General features: G+C 57.4%; 4 protein-coding genes across 4 annotated transcripts; 1 reads left to right on the top strand and 3 right to left on the bottom strand.

The window, feature by feature from the left end:
- Positions 1 to 1285: 1285 nt before the first annotated feature.
- On the bottom strand, positions 1286 to 1861 carry PLICBS_001947 (uncharacterized protein; the record flags this gene model as incomplete). The annotated part of the gene is made up of 1 exon (XM_018321558.2): positions 1286 to 1861. The coding sequence occupies one exon, from the start codon at positions 1859 to 1861 to the stop codon at positions 1286 to 1288; it is 576 nt and encodes a 191-aa protein (XP_018179037.2).
- Positions 1862 to 3224: 1363 nt separating this feature from the next.
- PLICBS_001948 (uncharacterized protein) lies at positions 3225 to 4771 on the top strand (the record flags this gene model as incomplete). The annotated part of the gene is made up of 5 exons (XM_018321560.2): positions 3225 to 3501; positions 3574 to 3601; positions 3660 to 4230; positions 4317 to 4501; positions 4573 to 4771. The coding sequence occupies 5 exons, from the start codon at positions 3225 to 3227 to the stop codon at positions 4769 to 4771; spliced, it is 1260 nt and encodes a 419-aa protein (XP_018179039.2).
- Positions 4772 to 4891: 120 nt separating this feature from the next.
- Positions 4892 to 8582, bottom strand: PLICBS_001949 (uncharacterized protein; the record flags this gene model as incomplete). The annotated part of the gene is made up of 7 exons (XM_065599933.1): positions 4892 to 5579; positions 5640 to 5905; positions 5983 to 6186; positions 6265 to 6977; positions 7261 to 7854; positions 8066 to 8233; positions 8381 to 8582. The coding sequence occupies 7 exons, from the start codon at positions 8580 to 8582 to the stop codon at positions 4892 to 4894; spliced, it is 2835 nt and encodes a 944-aa protein (XP_065456005.1).
- Positions 8583 to 11967: 3385 nt separating this feature from the next.
- PLICBS_001950 (uncharacterized protein) lies at positions 11968 to 14268 on the bottom strand (the record flags this gene model as incomplete). Its single annotated transcript, XM_018321562.2, has 4 exons — positions 11968 to 13598; positions 13653 to 13835; positions 13882 to 14077; positions 14212 to 14268. The coding sequence occupies 4 exons, from the start codon at positions 14266 to 14268 to the stop codon at positions 11968 to 11970; spliced, it is 2067 nt and encodes a 688-aa protein (XP_018179041.2).
- Between the last annotated feature and the right edge of the window lie 137 nt (positions 14269 to 14405).

Raw genomic sequence — 14405 nt, forward strand, 5'->3', positions numbered from 1 at the left:
GGCTGCCCTTGCCGATGCCCGTGCGGCAGCTGGGATCGACCGGGGTGCGTCTCAATCCCGCCGCGGGTGGTGGTGCGAGCGTCTGCTGCCGATGGAATACGGTGCTGCATCGTCAGTGCCGCGTCGACGACAATCACCGTTACACGGCAGCCGATGCTCCGCGCGCCTCGACCAGCGAACGCCGTGTACAATCTACCCTGCCGAGGGGTACCATCCGGAACAGACTGCGGCGGGGGATGAGGCTACGCACCCACGCACGCACGGGGATTCATAATGGCGTTGTCCCGTATCGTCCAGTACCGTGGGTCCAGTTGCCGCGTCCAACCCTGCACAGCTGAGCACATCGCTAGTCGGCCTTCTAGAATATCCCGTCATCTCGCCCCGAGCCCGCTCCACGCCGCCCGCGGTGGAGCCGTGGCGGCGGTCCCGGGTGGCTGGTGACAGCGGCTCGTGCCAGATTGTGCCACTCCCGAGCGAGAACCGGAGACATCATCGACTGCAACGTACGGGAGACGATGATTCGATGCGACAATCGAGTCCGTCCTCCGCCTTCCGTCCTCCTGGCTTCTGAGGGATATCCACAACCAGCCGACTCGTCCGCCTCGCAAACTCATCGCGCTGCCACGGCGCCGTCTCGTCTCTACTCGCTCATCACCAGTACATCAGCAAACGCACGAGTCGCATCAGGCCGGCGCAGCTTGGCACCGGGCTAGGCCGTAAAGGCGCGTCTTTTCTTGACAAGCCCCTGCCGAAGGGAAGGGTTTTTCACGGTCGCGCCGAAACAACACCACTCTCCCGCCCCAGCTCGGCTCTGCAAGACACAGTCTTTTTATAGCGTGACCCGCCGCTAATCCTAAGGGTCCCGATCTGGTAACCCCAACATGCCGTTTTGGTGCCGGCTGACTGCGAGCTTCTGGCTCATTACCGCTGTTGGAAGCTGCGTTGCGGGAGACGCCGCCAAGCAGGTAGAGCTTCTCAGGCCGCAGAAGCCAATCGCCTTGCTCCCCTGTTTTGCGACCTCAATCCCCACTTCTGCAGGCGTGGGTTGACCGTTGTGCAGGTCATGCAGAAAGCTGAAAGCGGATCTGCATGAGCCACCGATAGTTGAAGGAACAACATCAAACTGAGATTGCCAAGGATACATGGGACTTTGATGAAATGCCATTCAAGAACCGAGGCGGCTTAACTGAAGGTCGACCCCCAGATGATCATAACCAACCATTCCCATTCACAGCCGCGGATGTCTCTCAAACGGCCAAGTTTCTCCAAGACAGGTGGCTTCTGACTAATGGTCGCCATCCGAGTTCAACATGACTGCAGCCGACACCACAAAGTCATCGTGCCTGCTGAAAATCGAGCCGCAATGAACAATGTGTGCCTCGGTGTCATACCGGGCCTCGACCAAGACGCCCGTGAACCGCGCGCGAAGCAGTTTCCGCCAGTAAAACAGACAATGCCGCGTATGCCACTCCGAAGTCGAGTAAAACTGAAAGGTCCTGTTGTCCGCTTGCTCGGCCAGGTCTTCCAAGCTCAGCGGCTTCGTCAGGTTTACGTCGTACCAGTACCTCCACTGGCCGCCCGGGCCGTCGCCAGAGTGGTCGAACTCGTTTGTGAGCTGCTGGTCGATGCATCGTTGCGGGAGCCAGGCGGCGGCGAGGGTGTCATATTGGCAGCCCATGCTGCGCGCCTCAGCGACGGAGGCGCCACAGTTGCACTTTCCACGTGCTGAAGAAGTGCGGATGGCGGCTTGGCCCGGTTTCGGTGTCGAGACACTGGGTAGCTGCTGTGCCGTTGCGTCGTTACTTGTCGTGCCCGGGCAAGTGAAGTTCTGCGGCGCCAGCAGTGCAAACAGCCCGGTCATTGCGAGACAGAAAAGGACGGCATCTTTGAGGACTGTCCACGGCGACCGCAGGTATTGATCCAGCTGACCATGGATCGTCTCTCTCCGTTTGCTCATGGCGCACCACCGATACTGACGAGTTGAGCCAGGACGGTCTGTTGCAAGTTCTCATGTGATGTGTTAGCCGCCACTTTCCCTCTCTGGAGTCTCCGTGCTGTCAGAGGCATCTCGCCTTTATGCTGTGCCTTTGCCGTTGGCGCCTGTCGAGTGACGACCGATCTCGCCAGCACGGTGACGGGAGGGTCACGCCGCGCTCCGACCTTGACGATTTGCAAATCCCTACCAACAAGAGACTTCTTATTGAGCTCTCATATTTGAAAAGGCGCAAAGCGATTCCGTGGCAAGGGTCATCTGCAAGTCCACACATGGCTGGGCCCACAGCCCCGCGGTCAGGCCGCGCCGTCTAAGTTCTGGTGTAGTGGGCGAATAGCAGCAGTTGCGGCGCGCCTCAAGACATGACGACTGGCATCTCCTTATCATGCCAATGCAAGATTCCGTGCCGGTCGTCCGTGTCCATATCGTCACCAGCCGCCAGTGGCGTTTTGCTCCATCAAAACGAGAGATTATGGACTGTTGACTGAGGCTCAAAGCACATGTCAGCCGAGGGGCAGTGAGCGTGAACCATCACCCGAGTGACCTCAACGAGCTACATCTAGGCGTCGAAGCCATAGTACAGTATGTACGTACATGTTGCGGGCGCGGAAGCCAGTTGGGACGAGAATCGTCACGGCGCACGGAAGCCAACAGCAGCAAATGGGAGCTGTCACTTCGACAACAGCGAGGGCCAGTTGCCTGCTCGGCTGGCTAGTGCGGGCGGCGGGGGGAGCAAACGATTTTTAGACAAATGGAGATCGGCTTGCGCCGAGGACGGACCTCAAGTGAATAAGAGCTTCTTCACCAACAATAGCGCTGGGTCCCGTGCGCTGCTCCCAATCAGGGATATCTTCTAGCATTCTCGATCTTGCGTCGCGGCCCCGGTCGGCGAGAGTACAAGTCGGCCCGAGGTACAGTACGATTCTGCGGGATACAGAATTCGACGCTGGCGTTCCAGGACTTCTGTCGATGTTGGTGCCGCCACGGCGTTGGTGCCGCCATGACGTTGGTACGCCTTTTCGGCTCCGCGTGGGCGGCTTTGCGTGGAGACTATGTAGTTCACGTAGAATGCGCTGCTCCGATGCCCGGCAGTGCAGGTCGGTAGTATTTCTTTCCCGGGAGGCAGGTGCAGCACAGTTCTGTACCTCTAGTGAATTACACTGCTGCCTCTAATTCCGACGTGGCTCAAGCTTCATGACGGATCTTTGATCTGCTTCATCGCGGGCGAAACATGCCTCATTTCATCAGGCGCCTTTGGGCGTGCGCCATTCTTCTCATAAGCGCGGCGAGCCTTGCCCAGGCGTCGCTGCAGTATTGCAATACGCGATCATATGTGCAACTGCACCTCTGCCTCGCCGTGGACACATACTACAACTCAACTTCCAAGGCAACGGATCTGCTGGCCACGTTTGGATACCAGTCTTTCTCGGCTGGAGGATGGACGTCTGTAGGTCTGGGGAGTAGCATGTATGGCGCGCTCGTGGTCATAGGCTACGTCCACAACGGAGGTGCGTCGTGAAGCCTGACTTCCTACACCCGGTTCTCTCATTGTCAAGAGGACTTACTCTCCAAAACTTTAGAACCCACGCTCGACCTCCGACAAGCGACGTATGTGACTACGCCTGAACTTTGAATCGTGTAAACGATAGCTAATGGCTGTGTGCAGAGGTCATTTCGAACCGCAATCGCTGCCCACTCTCCCACAATGGACCATCTCGTCGCTGGCGGCAAACACCAGTGGATGGTTCGAGTCCAGCTTCCACATCTACGGCTACGACTCATGGCTCGGTGCCAAAGGGCACAATCTCGGCGTCCAGAGCTTCATATGGGCAACGAGCGTGGCCAAGCCGGCAAATAAACATAGCGCCGCGTTTAGTCTGGCCATGCATGACGACAAGGGACAATTCTCCTTTGACCTCGGCGACTACTCGGCGAACAACGCGCTATCGGGCTCGCCACAACACGCACCGGCGATTCACTTTGGCAAGAAGAATGACAACGTTGAGGATGGGGGTGCATCCGTCGCCGCCGCCGGAGTTCCAAGGGCTTACGTGTTTTATCTACACGGCGTGGCGCTCGTTTCTGGCATCATGATATTGTATCCCGCAGGTGCCCTGGCTCTGAGGTTTACGAAGCTGCGACCTTTTCGATTGCACCTGTACTTTCAGCTTGGCGCTTCAATGTCTTGCATTGTCGGCTTTGCTGCTGCTGGCTTCGCCATTAGAGCTGACCCACTGGTGAGTACATCCGATGTGCCTTGAAAGAGTTACCATCCAGATTTCGCCTCATACTCAGCGTGCTGACCCTTGAAATACTCCAACAGAGATATCTTCGCGAACCGCACGTCTTGTTGGGGCTGGTCATTCTGTGTGGCATTCTCCTCCAAAACACACTCGGGTGGCTCCATCATCGCGCGTATGTGAACGACGCGAAAAACGCCTTCGTCACTTCTGCGCACATCCTCGTCGGAAGATTCATCATCATCCTCGGGTCGGCAAACGCTTTGCTGTGAGTTGTTAACTCGGCATCATCCATCGTGTTGCCTAGCATGCATGTGCTGACTGACCCCTGCCACGCAGCGGCTTGATCCTGGCCAGGGCCCGGCCAACGACATTGGTCTTCCTGTCTACGGTGTTCGCGGTGGATGTTGTCGTTGTATCATGCATCTGGCTTGCTACACGGAAACGCCGAGACGAAGAGGAGAAGCAAGAGGTTGGAGTTCCGTTGTTGGATGATGACTCGGATGGGCACGACAGCCACGCCACGTCGAGGATATGATGGTGCCTCGTACGGCAGAAAGCGGCCTTGTCAACGATTCCCGAAGACGTGTTCCATTTTTTTTTTCTTCAAATTCTTACGGCTTCTAGGGGTCCTCATCACTCAACTCAGCCTTCTGAATCACGAATCAACCCGAGTCATCAGTACCCTCGGATCTCCCGCTTCCACGACCCTGCCATCCTCAAAGACCAGCACATAATCACTATCCGCGATGGTTTGCAGCCTGTGGGCCACCATCAGGACCGTAGACCCCTCAAACGCATCAGCCATGACTTGCTGCATGAGTTTACTGGTCTGCTCGTCCATGCTGCTTGTGGCTTCATCCAGGAGTATCACCTTGGTTTTGCGCAGCAGCGTGCGTGCCAGCGCAAACAGCTGACGCTGGCCGGGCGAGAGGCCGAGGCTGGTAAACTCGGCATCCAGGCCGCCAGCTTGACGGACGAGATCCCACAATCCGGCTCTTTCGAGTGCGTTTTGAAGGGCTTGGTCATGGTAGCTTGAGTCGTCTGCCACGTCTGAGTCTGAGTCGTTCTGGACCAGGCTAGCGAGATGAAGATTCATGCGGACGCTTTCTGGCAGTGCTATCGAGTCTTGCGGCAGGACTGTCAAGCGTGTTCGAAGGATCTGTCGTGGCACCGTCGAGAGATCAACTCCGTCGATGCGGATATGGCCTGACGATGTCTCTAGAAGCCGCAGTAGAGTGAGCAACAGGGAGCTTTTCCCGCTGCCTGTGGTGCCACAGATGCCAATCTTCTGGCCACCTCTGGCATTCAATGAAATATCTCGCAAAATTTGCTCCCCTCCGTCCCTACCACATATTCAATGAGCGTGTTCTCTCATGTTTTGGACAAGGGGAAACTCCACTCACTTGTATGAGGCATGTATGCCGGCTACTTCAACATCGCCGGTAGTAGGCCAACCCTTTGCAGGCAACAAGGACTCGCCTGGGAGGTTCTCATCAGGGGTTTCCCTGACAAACGTGCGAACCCGAGCCGCGGCGCCGAGGGACGTCTCCATCTTGGTCCAAGCCATGACGATTCCGTACAGGCTGCCGTTGAAACTCATCAAGCCGATCATGGCCAGCCCAATGGCACCGCCGCCAGAGATACCAGGGTACGATATGCTCAAACTCACCTGAATGTTGCGTCATTAATATGGATATGGATGATTGTATGGGGGATCATACGCAGCTCGAGCAGGTCGATGCTTACCAAAACGATAGAAATGACCGCAACGAAGATACCCAGGACCAACGAGAGCCATTCCTGTATGCAGAGCATGAGATAGTATGGTTTCTGCGAGGCGTCCAGCAGTCGGAGTCCCTCCTCGACATACGCATCCTGCCAACCAAACGACCGGATCGTGACTATCCCGCTCTTGACCTCGGCCAAAAATGTGTACAGAGGCGATTTCGTCTGAACATCCATGTGTCACAAAGTCTTTGACGTCTTCAAGTAGAACTGCTGCAGGTAGTAGACGACAACAAGGCTGACCCCCATGACACCTCCAAGGTACGGCGCTCCCGAGGCGATGATGGCGGCCGCCGCGATCGTGTCCGCCGTGTTCAGGACCGTTTCGAAGAAGGCCATGGGCATCTGCTGGTCGACGAGGCTCATGTCCTGGCTGAAGCGGTTGAGCACCGATCCGGTGTCTGTCTGCGTGAGGAACCAGAGTGGTGCTCTGAGGTAGCTGTCCAGGAGGAGCTGGTGGATATAGACGCCGGACCTAGGGATGACGAACAGGCCGTACCACCAAAACACAGCGGCTGAAAGAATGATGGCCACGATTCCAAGCGCCACGTAAATGCCCGCGTATAGCGCCGTGTCTGTAGTGGTGCCGTGCTCCGTCCAAAGGCGCAGCCAGACTTGCGGGAGCTTGCCTACCCAGATGAACGCCACGCCCAGGAGGACGAAGATGATTATGTACCACGCCTCGACAGAGGATAGGTAGAACTTATAGAGCGTCCAGTCGGCCGTGACTTCTGGCTGCGGATCATCGCCTTCCTTATTCGGCTCCCACTTGCCGCCCTCTTCACATGGACCCAAGGGAGCCTCTTCTTCTCGAGATTGCGCTTGGGAAGAGACTCTCAGGTCTAGTGACTTTATATACCCATCTCGGGCGCGAAGGTCGGAATAGCTGCCGTACTGCTCGACCTTGCCCGACTTGCCGAGTACCAAGATGTGGTCTGCGTAATGCAGGTGATGGACTAGTTCCAAAAGGCGTCAGTACTTTAACGGGCGCGACACCTGAGCTCTTTTGCGTCGCTTTTGGCTCACCTGAGTGTGTGGCAACTATGGCAGTCATCCCCATCGATCGTAGAATGCATCGCGCCCCAGCAATGCCTGACTGATTTTTGACAGCGTGCTGGCGTCCAGGGCGCTGAACACATCGTCCAATACAAGGACGTCCGTTCTGCTGTATAAAGCTCGCGCCAGGGCCTTCATCGTCTTGTCAACTTCAAGTTTCGGTTTGCTGGCCGTGCGATATACCCACCAAGCGCTGCTTCTGTCCGCCGCTAAGGTTGACGCCGCCGCTTCCCACCTTGGCATGATGGCCATCGGGCAAGCGAGCGATATCCTGCTCCAAGGCGCAGCCGCGCACTACCGTGTCGTACCACACTGGATTGTACTCGTCTCCTGCTATGATGTTGTCGCGGAAGGACAGGTTGCGCAGCCATGGTGTTTGATCGCAGTAGGCCATCGATGAGCCGCCCCGACTCACAAACACACATCCGCTGGTGATTGGGATATGGCCGAGAATGGAATGGAGCAGGAGTGATTTCCCGCACCCCACGGGACCAAGAATCATGGTGACGGCCGACTTCTTGATATCGATGGTGATATCTTGTAGAATAGGTTCACTCTTTCCAGGCAGGATCAAGTTCACATGACGTAGGGCAACCACTGGGGCGTCGACAGCTCGACCGGGTTGACCAAGACTTTCATCGTCATTCGAATGTATGGCGGCAAGTTGCTTGGACACCACTCGCTTATCGTGCTGCTCCTCCGACAGAATGTAGGCCTCGACTCGCTCAAGACAGGCAAGCGAGGCGGCGATCGTGGGATAGGCAGCGGTCAACTCTGCTATTGGCGTAGAAATCAGCGACAAAATGGACAAGGAAGTGAAGGCCTGCGCGACTGTAAACCCTTCACCGCCGGAGCGGGTCCAAAAGACTGCAGCGAGGATCACAACCGCGGGTGTGAGGTGATGCGAGATGTTTGCTTGGCCCCCCAAGTCAGCGCATGTCATGTGGCCCGCAAAAATATGCTTTTGAAGGTGCGATGCGGCACGTACCAACGCCGAGGATCCAGACTATGTAGGTCCTGAACTTCTTGGACTCGCTCGCTTCTTGTATTCGGAGACCACGTAGCTTTCGGGAGACGTATGCGGTCAGACCCATCATCTTGAGGCTCTTGATCTGGTGAGGAACAGGGAAGTCGTCGATACACGCTTCTGCGTTGCCTCCGCCCAGTCCATTCGTGCTGGGCCGATGCCGTCGCTGACGTATGTGGACAGGAAGCTGCAGACTGTGCAGATTCAAACACAAATATGTTAGACTCAAAAGATGTTGGGAACTGGTCATGGCCAGGAGTATGTGGGAAGACCTACCGATGGCGGAAACAGCCACGAGGAAACACGCGGCGCCTATTTCCCTCTGCAAGAGATACATGGCCAGCACCAACTCGACGGTGTTGGGGACAAGTTCGTATACATCCTTGACACCCGGGAAGATGCCTTCAATGTCGGCAGTCATTAGTGTGACTGCGGCATCATCATCCGAGTCTTTGCGTTTCAGGGACTTGTCCAGCATGGCCGCGACCAGCCACCCTCGCAAGGTTGTCAGAAGTCGGTTAACGACATGAGCATAGAGCGCACTTGAGATCTGCACGGAACCTTAAGCACACTACAAGATACCAGAGGAGACCTACGCGGAAAGCGGCCTACAGCGATCCCGAGGTAGACGAGGCTGGTAGTGAGTATCAACGCCCAACCTTCCTGAGATGAAGATTGGGAAGCTGAGTGGCTGAGGAAGGAGATGAGCCGTTTGATGAGGAAAGGCTGCGCGAAACTAAATGCTGTCTTGAAGAGACGGGGAATCGTCGGCCAAAGCAACCGTAGCTTAAAGGCCGACCAGATCGCACGCAGCAGATGGTGATTTTGGGGAGCATTCGCGTCACCGAAGCTCCTTGTCAGTCCGTCGAGGATCTTTCGAGACGAGAATTGATCGTCAATGGCACCGAGGTTTTCGGCCCGCAGAGTGCCCTTGTAGCCTTTGATGAAGACGTCGCGGAGCCACCAGAAGACGCAGCGGCAGAAAGGGCCACTGGTAGATTCATCTGGCCATCCGCCGCCTCGCTCAGGTAGCATCCTTGCTTCGGAACATCCTCGAGAATAGGAAGCAGCAACTGTACCACTTGAACTGCGGCGAAAACGGGTGCAGGGAGACCATCACCTAGTCCGCTTTGTCGTAGCGGGAGAAGGGTCGTCGCTCGGGCAAGATCCAGAATAACCGTTGTCCAGAGGAACGCCCCGATGATGATTGATGGATTGATGGTCCGGCGATGCTCCAAATGCGAGAGTGCAAGCAAGGTGCAACTGCCGATCAGCCTGACGGCCGCCGTGGCAACTGCGGCGGGAGAGCTGGCAGCTGTCAGGAACAGTAAAGCAACGAGCGATGTTTGCAGACAGAGGAGTGCCGTGCAAGTGACGAGCTTGGCCGCAAGGAGCCATCCAGGGCGAGCAACATTAGGCCGAGACCTGAGGGCAATTATTCTGAAGGCCGCAGCGATGAAGAAGAGCAACGAAGGAACTAGGTCAAGGATTGCCTGCACAATTGGGGATGCATTGAGAGACCACCGAGATTGAGCCTGCCAGACGCCATTCCGGCCAGACGCCAATTGCTGAGCTTTATAAACAAACGTTTCATCCATTTTCGCGAGCAATGGCAGTGACAAGGGGAACTCATGACCGAGCAGAAGCAGCGGTATGCACACGCGCAGGAAACATCACGACTATGTCGTTAATTAACCCTACTGATGCGACCGAATCCGTGACTCATACTTTTATTGCAACGCTGAACATGACTCTGACTTCTGATGTTGTGCAGGACCTTTTGCGAAGCGCCAAGCAGGTCCGCCTAACAACGTGAAGTATGCCGTGCACGGTCAGTTATTAGACGTGGCGAGCCGTATGTAATTATACGACCAACCTGACAGCGATTGCCCGCAACGATTTTTACGAATCCATGCGTCCATCACCGTGTCCCTCAGGAATGGGACAGCGTCTGTTAATAAACACTGACTGGTGAATACGGTTCTTTGGTCACATCTTCACATAGGGTGTTGCTTTGACAGGGCTTTCGTGCTCGATTTGCCCATGGACCCGGCTGTAAGTGCTGCAGCAGCGTCACCTAGCAGTGGAGTATGGCAGAAGCTTCCAAATCCAAGCTTTGGGGTGCAGCGCGAGTAGCGGCAGCAGCAGCAGCAGCAAAGATGTACAGCATACTTCTTTTGCCTTTGAGACTGATCACGATCTATACCACGCTCTACTCCAGCCATGGCAATCGCTCGCTCATCAAATGCCTGGTAGTCAGAGAGCCACTGACACCCACTCTGGCAAGTGTCCTGCCACTTTTTGTCCACCCAGGCCCCTGGCCTGAACCAGACCAGCCGCTAACGTATTTCTCCGACCTGGCGGACGATCAGTGCAGCGCTGCAGCCACATCCGCACCCCCCTCCTCCACCCTCTCTCCTCCTCCCCCATCCCGAAATCGTCAGCATCAGCCAGCCAGCCAGCCAGAGTAGACAAACGCGCACGCCCACACGCCCGCACGCCTACATCCAGGCCCTGGGTTGCGCCCGCCCGCCCCTAATCTCACCTTGGCCCGTCAGCCAGCCAGCCGCAGAGGCCGGCTAGACGGGCAGTTTGTGCCCCAAATATTATCCTCGAAACAAAATGAATGATCTGCCGGTGGTGGGCGTGCGATGTACGCATGTACATGTACGCGCTCACCTGACGCTCACATCCTGCACCTTGCCGTGGCGTCGTCGTCGGTCGCAAGCAGCGAGCGGGCGGGGAGGCAAAGCAAGCAGAGCCCCCAAGGCCCCCGCGGCTGGAGGGTGTGTCTCTATGTTACAGGTGTCCGTGTTTCGCGGAGCTGGTTCGGCGGCGCCTTGCGTAGGAAAGAAAGAACGAAACATCCCCGCTGGTGTCATCCAAAGGTCCCGCCCGTCACGCCCGCCCGGGATGAGCCTCACCGCCCCCCGCGAGAGCCACCTCGCTGCTCACCTCAGTTTTTCGGTTCGGTTTCGGTCCAGTTCAGTTCATTTCAGGTCAGTTCAGTTCAGCGCGCCGAATGTGCACTCGGCGGGTTTAGTGCCCCGTCGGTGTCGCAGTCTGGGCTCGTCTGTTGGCGGTCGCCCGTGCTCCCAGCCAGCCATGACGCCGCCCGCCTTACCGGCTCCGATCGCCGTTGCTCAAGTGAGCCGCATTGTCATGCAGAATCGCAACATGCATGCGCCATTGCATTCGATAGCCGCCTTGCACTGATTTTCCACTTCACGGCGCGGGGCATGACTGCGCCTCGATATCTCGGTGGAGCAACGCAAGACAATCAGGGATGAGGGCGTCGTCATCCGCTCTTGCTAGATACACGTCCTGGGTTTAATGTACACGCGGTAGTCCTCGAGGAACTGGATCAACTCCAACGTGACCGTGGTCAGCGTTTTCGGTTACGCCAGCTCCCATAAGCGCCCAGCCGTAGATGCAGAACTGTCGTACCCTGCTCCCTGCCACGAGTCTTACACGAAGTAGCAATACTCGCCAATACTTGAATCGCCCTCGCCTCGGATACACGCAATGCCACACATTCGCCGCCATTCGCTGCGCCCCTCGTACTTCGTAAGTAATGAGCAACCAAAAGCAAGGCTCAAGAGCCGACAAAAGAGCCGCAACCAGCCCCTCCAAATGCATCTCCGCAAAGCCCAGCTCGCGACGGCCAAGCCACGGTCGCGCGTGACCACTCTCCCCTGTGAAATGCGACCGAAATAAGCAAGGCCTGGTATAAGTGACAATTGGGACCATGTTTGAGACGCTGGAGAGGGGCGGAGCAGGGCCATTCATTCCTCAGGTCGAGGAAAGCGTGGGAGAGGCCCGCCCAGTACGGATTAGAGAAATGGGTCGGACGACAGGGTGCGCTATACCCCGAGGGTGAGGTCCATGGGCTCAGGTGCGCCGGCCGTCAGTGCAGCTGCCGCAACTCCGTGTGACGGGACGTCCACATCGTGCTCCTCCCGCTCCTCCTCCATCATGCCAATCAAGCTGTCGAGATTTGTGTCGAGGGTCTCTCCGTCCTTTGGATCCAGACACCGCTTGAGCAGTTTTCGGTACTTTTCGATCTTGTCGCCTACGCCGACCATGCTAAGCGCATCCACGTAGTCCGTCTCGATCTGCCGCTGCTCCGCGAGCATTTGGCTAAGCTGACGAGCGAGGGCGAGCCGCTCCTCGTACGTCTGGGGCTGTTGCGACTCCTCCGATGCGGCGGCGGCTTCACCGTTGATGCGCGTAAGCTCCGTCTCGACCGCGCGGTGGATGTGCAGGCGGTTTTGGTGGGTGATGAGGGACAAGACCTGGTGCTTGGCGAGGTTGGCCTCGTTCATGATCTTGGCCGCCACATCGTCGGGTTCCATCTGGGCTTCGAGCTCGGCGATCTGCTGCTGTGCAACGTTGAGTTCTGCCTGCGTGTTGGTGAGGATGCGGTGCGCCTCCGACTCGGCCACGTCTTTCTCGTGCCACTCCTCGTCGTAGCTCTTGGCCAGGTCCTGAAACTTTTCCATTATCAGAGGCGATATCCGTGACTGTACCGTCGTGGCGGCGGCCGACTGGAACGACTGTGGCGGCTTTCTAAACTTGTTGGTGGTCTCGGCGAAGGTGTCGCGGAAGGAGACATGGCGTTGGGAATCTGGAGCGAACGGAGACGACGAGCGCTGAGGCCCGCGGTCCTTTTTGGAAACATTCAGTTCGACGATGATGTCTTCTGCGCGGACGCCCTCGTTGTTCGGTATGTCGGCTGACGCGTGGCGGCCCAGCAGTGCACGGATGCACTTCCTCGCATTCCTCTGCGCAGCAAGATGCAGCGCAGTGTTGCCGTCGTTATCCTGCATGTCGACGAGCTGTTGGACTGCGGCCGGCTCCAGCGTCTCTTGAAGCCTGTTGAGGATGAGGTCTAGGTAGTATCGCGAGCACGACGGGCTAAAGACGCGGCCGTTCTTCATGACGGCCGCGTGGTGAATGACGGTGCAGCCGGCGCTGTCCCGGGCGTCCACCGTCTCGAAGAGCTCTTTCATGACTGTGGGGAAGGACTGCTTCTCGTAGCAGTTGGTGAAGTTGACGGAGCGCATGAAGGGTGTCTCGCCGCGGACGTTTTTCACGGCAACGCCGGCGTTGAAACGCTTCAGCTGCTTGATGACGTCCACGTCGCCCATGGCCGACGCCCAGTGCAAGGCCGTGTGGTTCTCGGCGTCGATGAGCCAGTTCGGCTGGAAGTTGGGTGGAGGGTCGGGCTTGACGGCTGGCTGCTCATTTCTAGATAGCAGGAAGTAGTCGAGCAGCTCGTCGCCGTATACTGCGTGCTGCTGCTCCGTCAGGTCCTGGAGGCTCTGCTCCTCTCGCTTGCGCTTCCTATGCCCGGTGGACATGTGCGACATGTCAAAGCGATCGTCCTCGGCCATGTACGAGGCGGATGCCACCGTCAGGTTGTCGGGCGTGTCCTCCTCGCCGCCCATCACGGCGTCACCGTTATCATATTCATCATGCATCATCAGTGAACCTGAGGGCGTGAGCGCGGCTCCCTGCATCAACGCTGGCGGCACTGGACGCTTACTGGCACCCCATTTGGGAGCAGCAGGAGGCGGTTTGGACTTGAAGGCTTTGGGTTTGGTGGCATGCCTGGGCGCAGGCGGCGGGCTCTCGTCACCCGGGACGAACTCGAAGATGGGCCGTATCCGGTCAAAGGTGCTGTGTCTTTGGGCGAGGGCCAGGCCGGCATCGAGGGGGATCCAGGTCCCTGCTCGCGTTAGATGACGGCGCCGCGAGAACGGAAGCCAACATACCCTGGTATTTGCCATAGCCGCCCTGTATCTTTTCGTGGACATCCTTTTGCACATCCCGTTCCAATATCCTCGTGCGCGCGGGCTTGTCGAAGCCGGCGGCTTTCAAAATGTGTGTCGCATTGATCCAATCGTCATGGCGACGTCGCATGACATGCTCCTTGAGGTCGGCACCGAACTGATACTCGTACACGGGTATCTGTTGCGCGTTGGTTAGACAAGGACACTCGCCGATACGAGGGTCTCAACCGGCTTCATCGTCACCCAGTCCACGCGGCGGTGCCATGAACTGCTTCTAGACGATGCCGGCTTCCCAATAGAGTGAGCACTCACCCCGCTGTACGTGGCACTGTATATGCCGGGGCCGGTGGCGGGGGCGGCCTTGACCATGTTGGCGGTTGCAGAGGCGTCAGTCGTCAGAAGCCGTTAAGCGCTCCGGCGCGCGACGACGAGGGTGATTGCGGGGTGAATCCGAACAAATGGGGGAGTCCGTCGACGGCAAGAAATAGAGGTTACGCAAAGCCACG

Source organism: Purpureocillium lilacinum (assembly GCF_023168085.1).
Source record: "Purpureocillium lilacinum CBS 284.36 DNA, scaffold_2, whole genome shotgun sequence".
In the NCBI taxonomy this organism is placed as follows: domain Eukaryota; kingdom Fungi; phylum Ascomycota; class Sordariomycetes; order Hypocreales; family Ophiocordycipitaceae; genus Purpureocillium; species Purpureocillium lilacinum.